The sequence below is a fragment of the Alligator sinensis genome, unplaced genomic scaffold (assembly GCF_000455745.1).
Source record: "Alligator sinensis unplaced genomic scaffold, ASM45574v1 scaffold123_2, whole genome shotgun sequence".
NCBI classification, from domain to species: domain Eukaryota; kingdom Metazoa; phylum Chordata; order Crocodylia; family Alligatoridae; genus Alligator; species Alligator sinensis.
In genome coordinates this window covers 2878919-2880667 of record NW_005841917.1, presented here as the reverse complement: position 1 = coordinate 2880667, position 1749 = coordinate 2878919, and the positions used below count along the sequence as shown (strand labels likewise).

Sequence of the window (1749 nt, the reverse complement as noted above, 5' to 3'; positions counted from 1 at the left end):
CAGCAGGACTCTGGTTAGAAGGAAAAAAACAAATCCTATTGTTATCAGTGAATTACTTTAGCTTGACTTAAGCACCGAGGGGAAGGGCTCTAATAGCCGAGGTATTGTTGGAGCAGACTGCATTAAGCAAGCAGTAAAAGCCTATCTTCTTCTCAAGTGCAGAAAAGCGTTTCACATCAAGCGTTTTGAGACCACTTGAAACAAAATGGGCTTTACAAGGCAGTGTTTTACTGCCCTGCTGGAGAGTTGTTTGAACTCCATTTGAAGGAGAGAAAAAAAAAAGAGGACGATTCCAACAGTTACAATTGGGAATGCAATACTGGGTCCCCTACCATGCTTACTTAGGCTAATAGAGGGCCTGTCATTCAGCTCCCATTGCACTGGGATACAGGGCAAACATTCCCCGGTGACCCTCCGCATGCAGGTCCCCTCTTCAGGACATCATTAAAAGCATGCATGCACTTGTCTGACATCAATTGGCAGCCTCGCTTGCCAGGTTCAGAGATCTCAGGCAGGCAGCGGGACTAGCTCAGAGGAGAACAATCCTGGCTGCTCGGGCTTTCAAGAGCCTGAAAATCATTTGGTTGCGGGTGTGCGAGGAGGTACAAAGGCGCTCAGCAGGTAAGAGCCGGGGGCTGGTGCCAGGAAGGAACCGGCCTTGATCGCCCGGCCCGGATTGAGTCTCTCTCGCTGCAACACCCACGCGTCCCCGAGGGGCAGCCTGTCTCCTCTCATCAGCATTAAGGAGCAGCGGTGCCCGGCCGTCCCTTTTTTGGTCCTGCTAATCCTGTTATCTGTTGGGTTATAAATATTTAACGCCGTTCGCCCGGGGATGCTACCCTCGGGGAAGTGAGATGTCAACCAGCCTCCTCCCGGCCCTCGAGCGCCCGGGGAGAACCGATGACATCCGCAGCAGAACCCAGAAAATGGCTCGTCAGGAAGGGCTGGTGGGAGCCTCGGTGCTGGGCTTCGTGGCCGACCTGTCGCTGAGCTCTCCCGCGGGCCCCCCCAGGGGCGCGGCCCGCCTGGACCTCTACGAGCTCGCCGCCGGGCCCCCCTTTGGGGACACAGCCCTGGCCCTGCGCCAGGGGCGGCCTCTGAGCACCTTCGGGGATGGGGACCAGGAGGAGGAGGAGGAGGAGGCGCAGAGGCGAGGGGCCACGGCCCTCCTGGACAGACCCAAGCGAAAGCGGGTCATCACCTCCGCCCAGCGCCAGGCGGCCAACATCAGGGAGAGGAAGAGGATGTTCAACCTCAACGAAGCCTTTGACGAGCTGAGGAAGAAGGTGCCCACCTTCGCCTACGAGAAGAGGCTGTCCAGGATAGAGACCTTGCGCCTGGCCATCGTCTACATCTCCTTCATGACGGAACTGCTGGACAGCTGCAGCCAGGAGGAGGCGAGCTAGAGGGGCGTCCCCAGCCTGGCGAGCCGCCCCGGGGCGCCGGGGAGGGGCTGGCACCTACTCGCCGGGCTCCTGCCTCTCTGGCACGGGCGCCAGGTCTAGACACGCGGCTGCCAGGGCTAGGATGGGTAGCACATGACTCGGGGGAGGGCAGGGGCCGAGCTGTGCGCTGCTCCCACCCGGCCCCAGACCTTGATGGCTGCATCGGGGCCTGGGGGGGTGCTCCACACTGCGGCGCTAGAACCGCTTTATCAAACACATCCTCAGAGTTTTAGACGGGAAAATAAAGGCATCTCATGTATCCAGCGGCAGCTAAGGACTCAGACGTCTCATTGGACGGCGGCAG

At 59.1% G+C, this 1749-nt stretch overlaps 1 protein-coding gene across 1 annotated transcript; it reads left to right on the top strand.

The window, feature by feature from the left end:
* The first annotated feature begins 926 nt into the window (after positions 1 to 926).
* On the top strand, positions 927 to 1406 carry FERD3L (Fer3 like bHLH transcription factor). The gene has a single exon (XM_006018936.1). It carries the CDS (start codon positions 927 to 929, stop codon positions 1404 to 1406), a length of 480 nt encoding a protein of 159 aa, XP_006018998.1.
* The last annotated feature ends 343 nt before the right edge of the window (positions 1407 to 1749 follow it).